Source organism: Zootoca vivipara, chromosome 2 (assembly GCF_965207765.1).
Source record: "Zootoca vivipara chromosome 2, rZooViv2.hap1.1, whole genome shotgun sequence".
Classification (NCBI taxonomy): Eukaryota; Metazoa; Chordata; class Lepidosauria; order Squamata; family Lacertidae; genus Zootoca; species Zootoca vivipara.
In genome coordinates, this window is record NC_142584.1 from 111,533,298 (window position 1) to 111,546,168 (window position 12,871).

Consider the following 12,871-nt stretch of genomic DNA (forward strand, 5'->3'; position numbering starts at 1 on the left):
ACCTTCAAAGGTAGCCCCACGTAGAGCGCATTGCAGTAGTCCAAAGCGGGAGATAACTAAGAGCATGCACCACTCTGGCGAGACAGTCCGCCAGCAGGTAGGGTCTCAGCCTACGTACCAGATGGAGCTGGTAGACAGCTGCCCTGGACACAGAATTAACCTGCGCCTTCATGGACAGCTGTGAGTCCAAAATGACTCCCAGGCTGCGCACCTGGTCCTTCAGGGGCACAGTTACCCCATTCAGGACCAGGGAGTCCTCAACACCAGCCCGCCCCCTGTCCCCCAAGAGCAGTACTTCTGTCTTGTCAGGATTCATGTTTTGGTAACATCTTTATTGAAAGTTCAAAAATACATATGTGCACCAACCAAACATGGTGAGATGCAAACAAAAAGAGAAAAAATAAAAAGAGAAACTTAATGGGCAACCTGGGGTCAGGCATTGTCCCTTAAGCCTGGCCTACCTCACAGGGTTCGTGTGAGGGTGAGAACAGGCAGGAGGCGAACTGTGTATATGCCATATTTATCTCCATGGAGGAAAAGTATGAAGTGAAACTCCACTCTGTTCTAATCAGACAGGAGGGCTCTCTTTCCCCTTAAACTCTCAGGAATTCGGGCCTAGTGTATCTGCTACCTACCATTTCCCGCAGACTCGACCCAGGCAGCTACCACTGGGTATGGCACCAGGGACTCGAGGCTTCCTTTGGCTGATAAGGCTGCCAAGAAATTCAGGACACTTTGGGGGGATGTGAAGCACTGCCCTGAGCACTGGTTCCCATCCACGGCCAAGAAGATGGTAAATCTGCAACAAATGACAAGAAACCCAAAAATAAATAAATGCAAAGTAAAATAAATACGAAATAGCTGAGCAACCCTTCTTCCCAGGGACCTCAAAACTGCAGCTCTGTGAGTTACACACTTGCCTTTCCTCTGCTCTTTCCAGACACGGCCCGCGATTTAAAGCTCTGCGTCCAAACGTCCTGTTTTTTGCTCTGGGGTTTCCCCCACAAAAAGCTGTGCTTTAGAGCTGAATCAGAACAAACATCCATCCATAGAAAACTCTAATTGTCGATTGCTCCGATTCAGCTTCAAAGAGTGGGTTTTTGTAGGGAAAGCTCAAGGAGGGAAAAACATGCTTAGACACAAAGCATTAAAGGACAAACCTGTGCCTTTAAAGACGGGGGAAATGATAGATAATGAACTGGGGGGAAATATTGAAAATAACTTTCCCTAAGAAACCAGAAGCTTTTCTTTTAGGTATCATAGGACCAGAGATCCTGAAACTATTTATGTACGTGACCACGGCTGTGCAGATTTTGTTAGCCCAGAAATGGAAAGATGGTACAACTCCGACCAAAGAAGAGTGGCAGACAAAATTGATGAACTATGCTGAGATGGCAAAAACTTACAGGAATAATTAAAAACCAAGAAGAAGAGGTCTGGCATTGTGTGGAATGATTGGTGCAGACAGAGAGAAAGGGAGGCTCTCTCTTACCCAACAGTCTCCTCCAAAGTCTCAGGTTGAACCTCTGTCCAGTTGCTCCTGCTTCCAAGCAGCTCCTTTCCTGTGTAGGGGTAAATCCTCTCCCTGCCCTGGGAATCTTGCTGAACTTGCAGCGCTGTCCGCACAGCGACCGCCAGAGAATACAGGAAATGGGGAAGGTCCTTGCGGGGAAGCAGGACAGCCAGGCCCAAGGCGGAGTTCCCGAGTGGGCCAGGATGAGACCAACAATCTCCCCCATCCCAGCCACATGAGGCCTCATTGCATCCTCTGTCGCAGTGCCCGTCCGAGGAGTGGTCCCGACAATATTGCTCATAGAAAGGGCTGAGGAGGAAAAGTTCGCCGCGTGGTGAATGGTGTGGGGAAAGTGGGTGCTTAAAACATTTTTTCACCTATACCACTAAACCTCGATAGGGATGGGAAGATCTGCCAGCCCCTCATTTTTCTACATTTGGCAGCCCTTTGTGGAATTTCTTTTATATAAAAAAAAAACACCAGAACCTCATGAACGTTCAAAATGGAACCCCCAGGTTCAAGGGAAGTCTACCTCTGAATATCGACTGCTGACGACAAGCAAGAGAAGAACACTTGTCTATTTCAGTTTTTGGCTCGCAAGCTTCCCATGAAGGAAGCATCTTGGTGGGCACTTTTGTAAACAAACGGCAGGGGAAGCAGCTCCATTTTGTCTCTACGTCCGGCTTGTGGGCTTCCCAAGAGGCACCTGGGTTGCCACTGTGATAAACAGGACGCTGGACCAGATGGGTCTTTGGTTTCGTCCAGCCGGGTCCTTCTTAGATTTTTAAGAACAGGCAAGGAAGTGTCTGGCTCTGCCACCCTCAGGTCCATTTCCAAGTGTGCCTTGAGGCACACACACCACATGCACAGGGAGACAGGAAGCTGCCTTAAACCAAGTCAAACCATGGCTACATCTAGCACAGTATTGTCTACACTGCCAGGGAGTGGCTCTCTAGGGTTTCCGCACTAGCTGGAGATGCTCTCCCTTCCACTGACAGAAGCAGCAATGCTTCTGAAAGCCAAGTTGCTGGAAACCGCAGAACCCGGAGAGGTATGAAAAGGGGAGAGCAGAAGTTAGCTTTGCGAAGGCACAGTCTCAGATTGCTTGGGGGGAAAGCCTGGAGAGGAGGGCAGCTGTGGTGAGGGAGCGTGGGACCTTGGTCTCAGCAACTGCTTCATGGGGGCAAGACCTGCTGGAGATGGGTTGCTGTGCTCATTAGGCATGACTCTCCTGTGCAGATCCCATTTTTGCTAATAAAGAGTTCACTTCAACTTGCACAGTGTGATTTACTGCTGGCTCTCTCCTGTCATTTGCCCCCACCCTCAGGTGGAAGGTAAATTTGCCAGCCAGTGCCATCCCATGGAACTACTAGTAAGTAAGATGCCAGGCAGGTGGGAGCTGGCTGAGGACACACGAAGGTTGGCGGGGCAGGGCCCAGTTCACCGTAATGAACCAGCCTTCACTGGTGCCCACAGAAGTTTCTCCAGTCTACCAACAAGTCCATCGGCCCTAAGAGGTTGGCCGCCTCTGTCCTACTCGGCCAATGCTAGACCCCGCTCCCCACCCCCCAGACACCCCCCCATTCGCCACACCCCCTGGCAGTGACCCACTTGCAAGGCTTCCACGGGGCACAGTCGAATCCGTCATACAGGCAGTCCTTGCTACGGCAGCGGCGCTCACAATCCCCGTCCTGGAAAGCTGCCTGGCACAGCTCCTGCTTTGGGCAGGACCCCCAAGGATCAAGCACCCCCAGGGAACAGTCGCCGCCATCCCAGTTGGTCTCGGGGGAGCTGCAGGCCCGGTCACAGCGCTGGTCTCCTGCCACCAGCCGGCACTCGGAGCTCGTGGTGGCCTTGGTGGTGGGACAGGAACCCGAGGAGCAGGGGGGGAGGTGGCAGTCACGTCCAGAGAACCCTTGCACACACAGGCACCGGAGTCCAGACGGGTGGGCGATGCAAACTCCCCCGTTGTGGCAGTGGAGTGATCCACAAGGAGGGGCTCGCAGCTCACAGGTGGTTCCATCATAACCCTAGATAGTGATGAGTGGGGAAGTAAAGGTCATTAAAAAAACCCTTCCACAGTCTACTTTATTTGAGTCTTGAAACAAGATGGCGCATTTAGAAATCATTAGCACAGCCAAGGCTTTTTTTCCAACTCAGTTCCGGCACCTCTCAGGTGGGCACCATTGCCATTATAAGAGAATAAGGGAGGCACTCATGGTGAGTTCTGTAACCTCTTTCTCTAGAAAAATAGTACTAATTATTGCTGTTGCTATTATTAGGCACTATCCTATCCTGGCCCTTTTAAGAGTAGATCTGTTGAAATGAATGAACTTTCCAAACTTAGGTCCATAAATTTCAAATGAGACTACCCTGAACAATAGCTTAATTGGATGCAAGCTATTAATATTAATATTTAATTCATTGCTCAATAGGAAAAAAGATGTCTCAAAGCGGCTTACAGCCCCATAAAACACGAAAGCAGCTGAAAGTCCACCCAAAACTGGATTGGTATAACAGGCACCCCCAAACTTTGGCCCTCCAGATGTCTTGGACTACAATTCCCATCATCCCTGACCACTGGTCCTGTTAGCTAGGGATCATGGGAGTTGTAGGCCAAAACATCTGGAGGGCCAAAGTTTGGGGATGCCTGGTATAACTGTTTTGATATAAGGAACTGCCCTAAAATCGATCTTTTACTGTTGCAACAGCAGCTGCACTTTGGAATTTCTGCAAAGGGAAGTCTATCCAAATATGTAGGATGCTGACATTTGTTAATTAGGTTGCAGCTTGTCGTTGATGTTTTTTTTAAAAAAATGTTTTAAATAGGTGTTCAGGTTTTGTGTTTTTTGTTGTTGCTGAAATGATAATGTTATTGCTTTAATCTTTTTTTTTGTAAGCTGGAAACCGCAGGAGGAGAGATGGCTCTTGCACTCAGTTCCTGCTTGTGGGTTTCTCACAGGTCTCTTGGTTGATCACTGAGAACAGGACGCTTGAGGAGACGTGACATTGGTCTGATCCAGTAGATTATTCAGATCTCACAAATGGGTTATAGTCAATAGGTATGTTTGATGGAGTGGGTGGGGAAGGAACGCAGCCTGCATTTTGATAATGGAGACCAGGGGTCAGCAAACTTTTTCAGCAGGGGGCCGGTCCACTGTCCCTCAGACCTTTTGGGGGGGCAGACTATATTTTGGGGGGGAAAATGAACGAATTCCTATGCCCCACAAATAACCCAGAGATGAATTTTAAATAAAAGGACACATTCTACTCATGTAAAAACATGCTGAACGGGCATGGATTTAGAAGGTGATTGGGCCGCATCTGGCCCCCGGGTCTTAGTTTGGGAACCCCTGATGGAGACTACGCATACATGACAAGTGCCAGTTGCACAACAACAACAACATGCCCTCTTTGGGAAGTGCTATTGCGCTGAACAGATTGCCTGATCTGCCATAAAGGCAGGGTGCTGTGGCTGCAGGGTCCAGCAACAGTTATCAGCTGCCATAAGTTGAGATTTATGTGCATGCTTAAGTCCTGGTATAGGGATGTCAAAAATCTGTCCATTTTGCTTCTCCGAGATTCTCATCTTTCCAAATCTTAAAGCCAGTTCTCCACATTTCCACTTTTTTTTTTAATTCACCTGAAAATTCATCTGCATTTCGACCTGATTTTTTCCTAATTACTTTTTTTTTGGTATGCAGTTTTGACTAACGATCACTTTTTAGGCATAAACTGAGTTGAATCCCTGCCTCCATGCCTACCTGGGACACACCCATTTTAGAATTTGAACAACACCCCCCTCCCACAGACTGGCTGCAGCTCCTCACCCCCATTCATACCTGTGGACAGTGGCAGGTGAATTCAAGAGGGTTACCCGGCATCACGCTGCAGCTTCCCCCATTGAGGCAGGGATTTGACTGACAACTGTCAATCAAAGATTCACAAAGAATACCTGTGGTGGTGGTGGTGGGGAGAAATATATATATATATATATATACACGAGTGTTTTATTTTGTTATTACTGAAATTTTCCTTCCATATGTAATCCACCTCAGATCCTTACTCTTCCTTGAGTCGTGGAAAAAACTAAAAACAATATTTTTTTTAAATCACATTTTTGATTTATCTGATGTTTTTAGAGGGGTGGGTTAAAAATGTCTCCTCCTTTATTTATTTGCATTTTTGATTTTACACAAACAAATGAATTAAAAACATAAACATATAATCCCCTTTGACTTCCCTCTTCCCCCATTGTGGATCTTAATACAGTGGTCCCTCAACTTATGAAGTACTCGACTTACGAATTTTCGAGTTACGAATGTAAAAAAATGGCCACACGCTTATGTTTTTTTCGACATCCGAAAGGAAAACCGTTGCGGTTTAGATGGGGTTTTCTCGACTTACGAATTTTAGATGCGGTTTACTCGACTTACGAATTTTTCCGTTTCCAATGCATTCCAATGGGAAACCGCTTTACAAACTTTTCAACCTACGAATGTACATTCGGAACGGATTAAATTCGTAAGTCGAGGCACCACTGTATAATGATTTCCCCTCTGCATCTCTTTCATAACTCTATTATTATAAATCCTTTATGATTCCAAAGTTCAAATTTTGACTACAAGCTTTCTGTCAATCCCACCAACGTGTGTAATTGTTTACAATAGTTTTTCAAAGAAATTATAAACTTCCCCCATTCTTTATTAAAGACCTCCTCTTCCTGGTTTCTGATTCTTCCTGTAAATTCTGCCATAGTTCAGCCATTTGTCTGGTCATTTACTGCTAGCCATGTTGATGCTTCGTAGATTCACTGGATTGTAGAATTAGACACACAACTCTGAGGGTCATCAAGTCCAATCCCCCCCCCCCATGCAGGAATCTCAACATGTGCCGCCCCCCCATCCAATTTGAAACCACCCTGGACCCTGCACTTAGCTTCACAGATGTGCTAGCAGTTTCATTGCAGCACCACTAGGAGCAGTCATAAAGGTAAAGATACCCCTCAGTCGCAGATGACTCTGGGGTTGAATGCTCATCTCACTCTCTAGGCCGAGGGAGCCGGCGTTTGTCCGCAAACAGCTTCTGGGTCATGTGGCCAGCAGCACTAAGCCGCTTCTGGCGAACCAGAACAGAGCACGGAAATGCCGTTTACCTTCCCGCTGGAGCGGTACCTATTTATCTACTTGCACTTTGATGTGCTTTCAAACTGCTAGGTGGGCAGGAGCTGGGACCGAGCAACGGGAGCTCACCGCATCGCTGGGATTCGAACTGCTGACCTTCTGATCAGCAAGCCTCAGGCTCTGTGGTTTAGACCACAGCGCCACCCATGTCCAGGAGCAGTCATAAGAGGAGCGATAAAGCTAGAGTAGTTAAATTCCTCATGCACAAAGGATGAACAGGTTAAAACTGTAATGATTCACTGGGTGAGGGATTTGGGGCATAATATCCAACTTTTAGACTGGGAAAGGTTATGGAAAACTGACTTGAAATTCTCAGCATGTGGTACGCTGAAAGAAAATTATATGGAAATGATGTACCTGTCGTATTTGACTCCTTGTAAGTTAGCAAAAATGTATATGACAAGTGCAAATATCTGTTGGAAATGTAAAGAAAAAGAAGGCACCTTTTACAATATGTGGTGTATGTGTAAGATAATAAAAGCATTCTGGGAAATGATATATAATGAACTGAAAAAATGTTTAAAATATCTTTTATATTAAAAAAACACCAAAAGCCTTTTTATTAGGAATTATAAGCACCAAGATCCCAAAAGAGCAGAAAAGACTTTTTGTGTGTGTAATGACAGCTGCACGGATCTTACTAGCCCAGAGATGGAAAGAAGACAAAGTCCCTACCAGAGAGGAATGGCAAACTAAGCTGTTGGATTATGCCGAAAAGGCAAAACTGACCGGAAAGCTCAAGAACCAAGAAGACCAAAACTTCAATAAATAATGGGAAACATTTATAATTTACTTGAGAGACCACTGTAAGCAGATGAAAACATTAGCAGGATTGCAATAACACTTGTAATGTAGAAAATACTATGGACAAAATGGAGAGACAAAATTTGGATGATGAAATAATATGCAGTTGAAAAGGTTTATAATAGGACCCATGGATGGGAAGGTGGGAACTCCAGAGATTCGGAGAAATCTCTAAATATGGATATGTATTTTGTATTGTTATAACTCTACACTTGTAAAATAAAAAAAATTGTTTTAAACAGTTCCTCATGTACACACATTAAACAGAAAAAACAAAAAACGAACTGGTTAAACTGCCTTCATAACAGCAAACACTTACCTGTATATCCTGATAGGCACAAACATCGGAAGCCATCTTCATTGGAGTGACAGCGATGGGCACCAGGCCGGTGGCATGGCTGAGAGAAGCAGGCGTCCACCACGCCCTGGCACCTCTCACCAACGTACCCGGGTGGGCAGATACAAGAAAATCCTTCGGCCTGAGCCTGGCAGGTCCCCCCGTGGTAACAACGGGGACCAGGAAGGGAACAGGGGTCCAAATCACATTTGGGACCTGTGGGAGATAGAAAAGACGGCATCTCAGGTTGCAGGGCGACAGATGGAAACCGCCCTCTGATACTTGAATGAAGGGTGGTACATAAATTTAATAAATAAATGCAGCCCAGACACCAAGGTCCTCCTCTGAGGGCCTTCTGCCAGTTCCCTCACTGCGAGAAGTGAGGTTACAGGGAACCAGGCAGAGGGCCTTCTCGGTGGTGGCGCCTGCCCTGTGGAATGCCCTCCCATCAGATGTCAAGGAAATAAACAACTATCTGACTTTTAGAAGTCATCTGAAGACTCTAGGGAAGTTTTTAGTGTCTGATGGTTTATTGAAATTTTAATGTTTTGTTGGAAGCTGCCCAGAGTAACTGGGGAAACCCAGCCAGATGGGCAGGGTATAAATAATAAAAACGTATTATTATTGTTAGTAGTAGTAGTAGTAGTAGTAGTAGTAGTGGTAGTAGTACCGTAGTAGTATATCATCATCAATTGCACATACAGTGGTACCTCGACTTCCGAATGCCTTGACTTCCAAAGGTTTCGACTTACGAAGTTGGCAAACCTGGAAGTATTTTCGCCGCGTGTGCATTCTGCCCCTGCACAGAAGCAGCATGTGCGGTCTGCACATGCGCTAAGCGCAAAATCGCGCTTCACGCATGCGCAAAATGGGCGCTTTGACATCCGAAGGTTTCGACTTATGAAGAGTGCCGTGGAACGGATCACCTTCGTAAGTCAAGGTACCACTGTATATACATACATACATACATACATACATACATACATACATAACTAATGGAGCAGCCTGTTGCCAAACACTTTAATTCTGAGAACCACACAACATGTCAGATTTAGGAGAGATGGAGAAATTCTGGTTGTATGCACTGAACACACGGACATCGCATAGCCTCAACCCAGCATTGCTCTTATTCAGAGAATGAAGCCTTTCTGAGCCTCCCTTCCTCAGAGCTCCTTAGAAACACCAGCAGTTTTGATCAGAGCAACTGATGAATGAGGAAGCCTCACTGAGGAAGCCTTCTTTTCCTGTAAGAATGCAAGGTTTCAGAGGAGGGCAACCAAGGTGATCAAGCGTCTGGAAGCCAAGCCTGATGAGGAACGGTTGAGGGAACTGGGTGTGTTTTGTCAGCATCCAGAGGGGGTCGAGAGGCCAGCTGGCTAGCCCCCAGCTGGATTATGCCCTTCCAGCCGACATGCTAGACGATCCCACAATCTCTAGTGCGACATAAACCAGCAACCCATAATAACAAGCAGATTTATTAAGCGTAAATCAGGACAAAGAAAACATGTCCTCTCTCCTTCGTCTCCTCAGAGTCTCAAAAGCGAAAGCTATACACAAACGGAAGTTCCCAGCAATCTGTGCTGGCATGTAAACAGACATGTGACACGCAACAGTTCCATGTCTGCACTAAAGGTGGAATGGAATTTCCCAACATGTTGAGCTTGGGAAAGAGGAGAGGGAGAGGAGATAGGATAGGCATCCTTGCAAAACCTAAAGGGGTGTCACATGGAAGATGGAGCAAGTTTGATTTCTCCTGCTCCAAAAGGGAAGACCTGAACCAATGGATTGAACTTACAAGAAAGGAGATTCTGACTAGACATCAGGAAGAGTTGTTCAACAGTGGAACGGTCTCCCTTGGGAGGTGCTGGACTCTCCTTCCTTGGAGGCTTTTAAGCAGAGGCTGGATGGCCATCTGTCATGGGTGCTTTAGCTGAGATTCCTGCATTGCAGGGGGTTGGACTAGAGGACCCTTGGGGTCCAACTTTACAGAACTATGATTCTCTAAGTCCCAATGGGCACCACCTTCCACTGGTCTTGTGTAATTCTTCCGCTCCCACTTACCTTTGGTCCCCGGAGGGCACAAGCAGCGGAACCCATCTTGTGTCCTGGTACAGGTTCCCCCATTCAGACACTTCTCCTTCGGTAGGCACTGTAATTGGAAAGATCCCGAGGCAATTCAGGACAACCGTATTGAAGCAGGAAAAGTCCCAAAAACGTTTCCTCCCCTCCTACCTCCATTTCTGCACCACTGCTTATTGAGCGTTCGCCCTGATTTGTTGCCACAAACTTCACAGGGAAATTAGACAATGTTGGCTGGTTTTGGAGCATTCACTCTGATTGGTTTGAAGGGAAGTTTGATGGTGTCATACCAAGCGAATGTTATCCAGCATTTCCCAGTGCATCTTCTCATCACTTACTGCATAGAGTCTGATTTCAGGATTGGGGTGGGGAAGCAGGTTTCCTGCATGAGTACCAAATGGCTGTTTACACGGCATAGTTTGAAAGCACTTCCCCATCCCCACCAAACAAAGAACATTGGAAACTGTAGTTTACCCCTCACAGATTTGCAAGCTACAGTTCCTGTGAGAACAGGAGGCTAGAACTGTGATGGGCATTTTGCCTGATCCAGCAGCCAGGAACATCTTACGCCTTTAACGGAAGTGATGGGCAAATGCACGGCAGAAGATGGGAAAACACTGGATGGAAGCAACCTCGTCTAACCTCCCCACAAACAAAGCAGAACAAATGCTCAAGAAGCTCACTGAGCCTCCCCGCAAACTTGGTGGAAGCAGATCGGGATGGGGAATAAGCAGGTTGTCTGGAAGTGAACTTTGCTGACACTCCTGTTGGGGAGTTCTTCAGACCCAGGAGGCAGATGCTGTACCTTCCAAGCTCACCTGACAACTGTGATCTCCAGCTTGATCAGTACAATTGTCACCATTCCGGCTTGCCCTCTGCTGGCACTGCGAGCCACCCCAGCCTGGGGGGCAGATGCAATAGGGGGCAGATTCCTTCGTTACACACCGACCTCCGTTTCTGCAGGGATCTGTTGAAATGGATGGAGAGAAATAGAGAGGGAGGACAAAGTAGATGGATTTTCCACTTGATAGCAGGCACTGTTGCCAAAAGCCTTTGACTGTGTCGACCACAGCAAACTATGGCAAGTTCTTAAAGAAATGGGAGTGCCTGATCACCTCATCTGTCTCCTGAGAAATCTCTATGTGGGACAAGAAGCTACAGTCAGAACTGGATATGGAACAACTGAGTGGTTCAAAATTGGGAAAGGAGTACGACAAGGTTGTATATTGTCTCCCTGCTTATTTAACTTATATGCAGAATTCATCATGCGAAAGGCTGGACTAGATGAATCCCAAGCCGGAATTAAGATTGCTGGAAGAAATATCAACAACCTCAGATATGCAGATGACACAACCTTGATGGCAGAAAGCGAGGAGGAATTAAAGAACCTTTTAATGAGGGTGAAAGAGGAGAGCGCAAAATATGGTCTGAAGCTCAACATCAAAAAAACCAAGATCATGGCCACTGGTCCCATCACCTCCTGGCAAATAGAAGGGGAAGAAATGGAGGCAGTGAGAGATTTCACCTTCTTGGGCTCCTTGATCACTGCAGATGGTGACAGCAGTCACGAAATTAAAAGACGCCTGCTTCTTGGGAGAAAAGCAATGACAAACCTAGACAGCATCTTAAAAAGCAGAGACATCACCTTGCCGACAAAGGTCCGTATAGTTAAAGCTATGGTTTTCCCAGTAGTGATGTATGGAAGTGAGAGCTGGACCATAAAGAAGGCTGATCGCCGAAGAATTGATGCTTTTGAATTATGGTGCTGGAGGAGACTCTTGAGAGTCCCGTGGACTGCAAGAAGATCAAACCTATCCATTCTTAAGGAAATCAGCCCTGAGTGCTCCCTGGAAGGACAGATCGTGAAGCTGAGGCTCCAATACTTTGGCCACCTCATGAGAAGAGAAGAATCCTTGGAAAAGACCCTGATGTTGGGAAAGATTGAGGGCACTAGGAGAAGGGGACGACAGAGGACGAGATGGTTGGACAGTGTTCTCGAAGCTACGAACATGAGTTTGACCAAACTGCGGGAGGCAGTGCAAGACAGGAGTGCCTGGCGTGCTATGGTCCATGGGGTCACGAAGAGTCGGACACGACTAAACGACTAAACAACAACAACTGTTGCCAAGCGCTTTGATGAATTTCAACTTCTTTGGCCACGCGATGCAGTAATTTCTGCTGATTGCCACTTTGACAGATGTCTGGGGCTGCCCACCTCTAAATCACCATGACCCCAACTGATACCTTCAAAGGCACTCAGTATGGGTGCCAATCAGCTGACTAGTGCAGACAGTGCATCTCGCTTTGGTGTGGTTTCAATTCAAACTACACCTGCAAACAGACAACTTCAAAGGGGTTTGCTGTCAGCTGATTGGCGCTGACATCAAGCCCTGCTTTGTTTTTGAGGAGGAAACAGCTCTGCAGGCCAAATTTGGACAACACAGGCACAAACCCAGAACAATTGAACATGATGTATATCCATGGAATATCGAGTCAGTTGCTGGAATAGAGAATATCATTGCAGAAAGCAGATGAAAGGTCTCTAATAGCAATGAAATTGTAGATTGTAGGTGCCGAGGCAATAAATGCTTCCGAAAGGAACTCACAGAATCTGCCCAGTTAACAGAGTCTCAGCGTGCTTATTAGCAAATACAATGAAGCCCCCCCACCCCCAGTGTCAATAATGGGTTTCTCTGGTCAAGTAGCATGCAGAGAAAAATCCACATACATGTAAAATGTGTCCATGAAAATATTAGTGAAAACAAGAAGCAAATATGCATTGCTTTAAGGGGAAATTGCTAGGCGAAAATGTGCATATTAGGGGAAACTGCTTTGCAAAAACAATTACCGGTAGGAGAATTTTGCATTTAAATGCTGATGTATTTTTGTTATAAGAGTAAACCGATTAACAGAGAGGGGGCAAACTACATAATTTTCATTGTGAAGGGTTCACTG

General features: G+C 46.4%; 1 protein-coding gene across 2 annotated transcripts in view; it reads right to left on the reverse strand.

The window, feature by feature from the left end:
- NOTCH4 (notch receptor 4) overlaps positions 1-12,871 on the reverse strand; it is a 47,719-nt gene that overhangs the window by 14,372 nt on the left and 20,476 nt on the right. The window contains exons 13-19 of one of the 2 annotated variants that reach the window (XM_035107041.3): positions 10,735-10,883; positions 9,899-9,986; positions 7,820-8,053; positions 5,356-5,468; positions 3,125-3,543; positions 1,493-1,822; positions 636-799 (exon numbers count right to left, since the gene is read on the reverse strand). In XM_035107041.3, the coding sequence (XP_034962932.3) occupies positions 636-799; positions 1,493-1,822; positions 3,125-3,543; positions 5,356-5,468; positions 7,820-8,053; positions 9,899-9,986; positions 10,735-10,883 (1,497 nt within the window). The remainder of the gene's footprint in view (positions 1-635; positions 800-1,492; positions 1,823-3,124; positions 3,544-5,355; positions 5,469-7,819; positions 8,054-9,898; positions 9,987-10,734; positions 10,884-12,871) is intronic. The other variant, XM_088663458.1, reaches the window with a different exon arrangement.